The sequence below is a fragment of the Condylura cristata genome, unplaced genomic scaffold, assembly GCF_000260355.1.
Source record: "Condylura cristata isolate star-nosed mole 26May11 unplaced genomic scaffold, ConCri1.0 scaffold00026, whole genome shotgun sequence".
NCBI lineage: Eukaryota > Metazoa > Chordata > Mammalia > Eulipotyphla > Talpidae > Condylura > Condylura cristata.
The window spans coordinates 2,447,187-2,447,940 of record NW_004567127.1 but is presented as its reverse complement, the minus strand read 5'-3'; the positions used below and the strand labels follow the sequence as shown (position 1 = coordinate 2,447,940).

General features: G+C 71.8%; 1 protein-coding gene across 1 annotated transcript in view; it reads right to left on the bottom strand.

The window, feature by feature from the left end:
- The window catches only part of NOTCH2 (notch 2), a 92,487-nt gene that overhangs the window by 7,793 nt on the left and 83,940 nt on the right, over positions 1-754 (bottom strand). Inside the window, exons 21-22 of the mRNA XM_012730013.1 lie at positions 373-515; positions 32-242 (exon numbers count right to left, since the gene is read on the bottom strand). Of these exons, the coding sequence (XP_012585467.1) occupies positions 32-242; positions 373-515 (354 nt within the window). The remainder of the gene's footprint in view (positions 1-31; positions 243-372; positions 516-754) is intronic.

The following is a 754-nucleotide window of genomic DNA, read 5'->3' as shown; positions in this document are numbered from 1 at the left end:
CCCGCGGCGAGGGCGCGGCCCCGGCGCTCACTTGAGCCCCACGGCGTCCTGCCCCACCGGCTCCCGGCGCTTGTGGTTGCTGGAGTCTCGGCGGAGGGTGAAGCCTTCGGGCAGCCAGAGGGAGCCGTGCTTGCGCTTCCGCTTGGCCATGATGACCCCCAGCAGGATGATGAACAGGATGATGAGGACGGCGACGGCCAGGAGGTAGAGAAGCTGAGTGGGCTTCGGAATCAGGGACTCGCCTGCAGGCGCAGACACGGGCGAGACGGGGCTGAGCGCCAGCACGGCCCAGAGGGGCGGCCGGGGGCGGGCGCCGTGCCCACTCCCGGGGGCCCGCCGCCCCGGCCCCCCCCGCACGCCAGGGCCACTCACTGACGACAGACACGAGCGGGTAGGACAGGGTGCCCTGGATGGCGTGCGAGGCCAGGAGGGCCGCGGCCGCGTCCGTGCTCTTGAAGCACTGGTCAGAGTCCTGCACACACTGGCGGTTGTCGATTTCCAGAAACACCTTAGAGCTGCGAAGTCACAAAGAGGAAACGTGGCAGGTGAGTGGGAGGCCAGGCGGCCGGCCCACTGGGTCCGTGAGTTTGCACCCCCGGCCAGCACCGCGTGCCCCACTTCTTGGCTCTGTCTCCGGGCGCGGTCCCTTCGGGCCTCGGGCCCTAACTCCGGCGCTCCTTCCCCACTGCCGTCCCCCCAGAGGGACACGCGGGCCCGCCCGTGAGTCGGGAGCCCGGGGCGCGGGGCCCGGCAG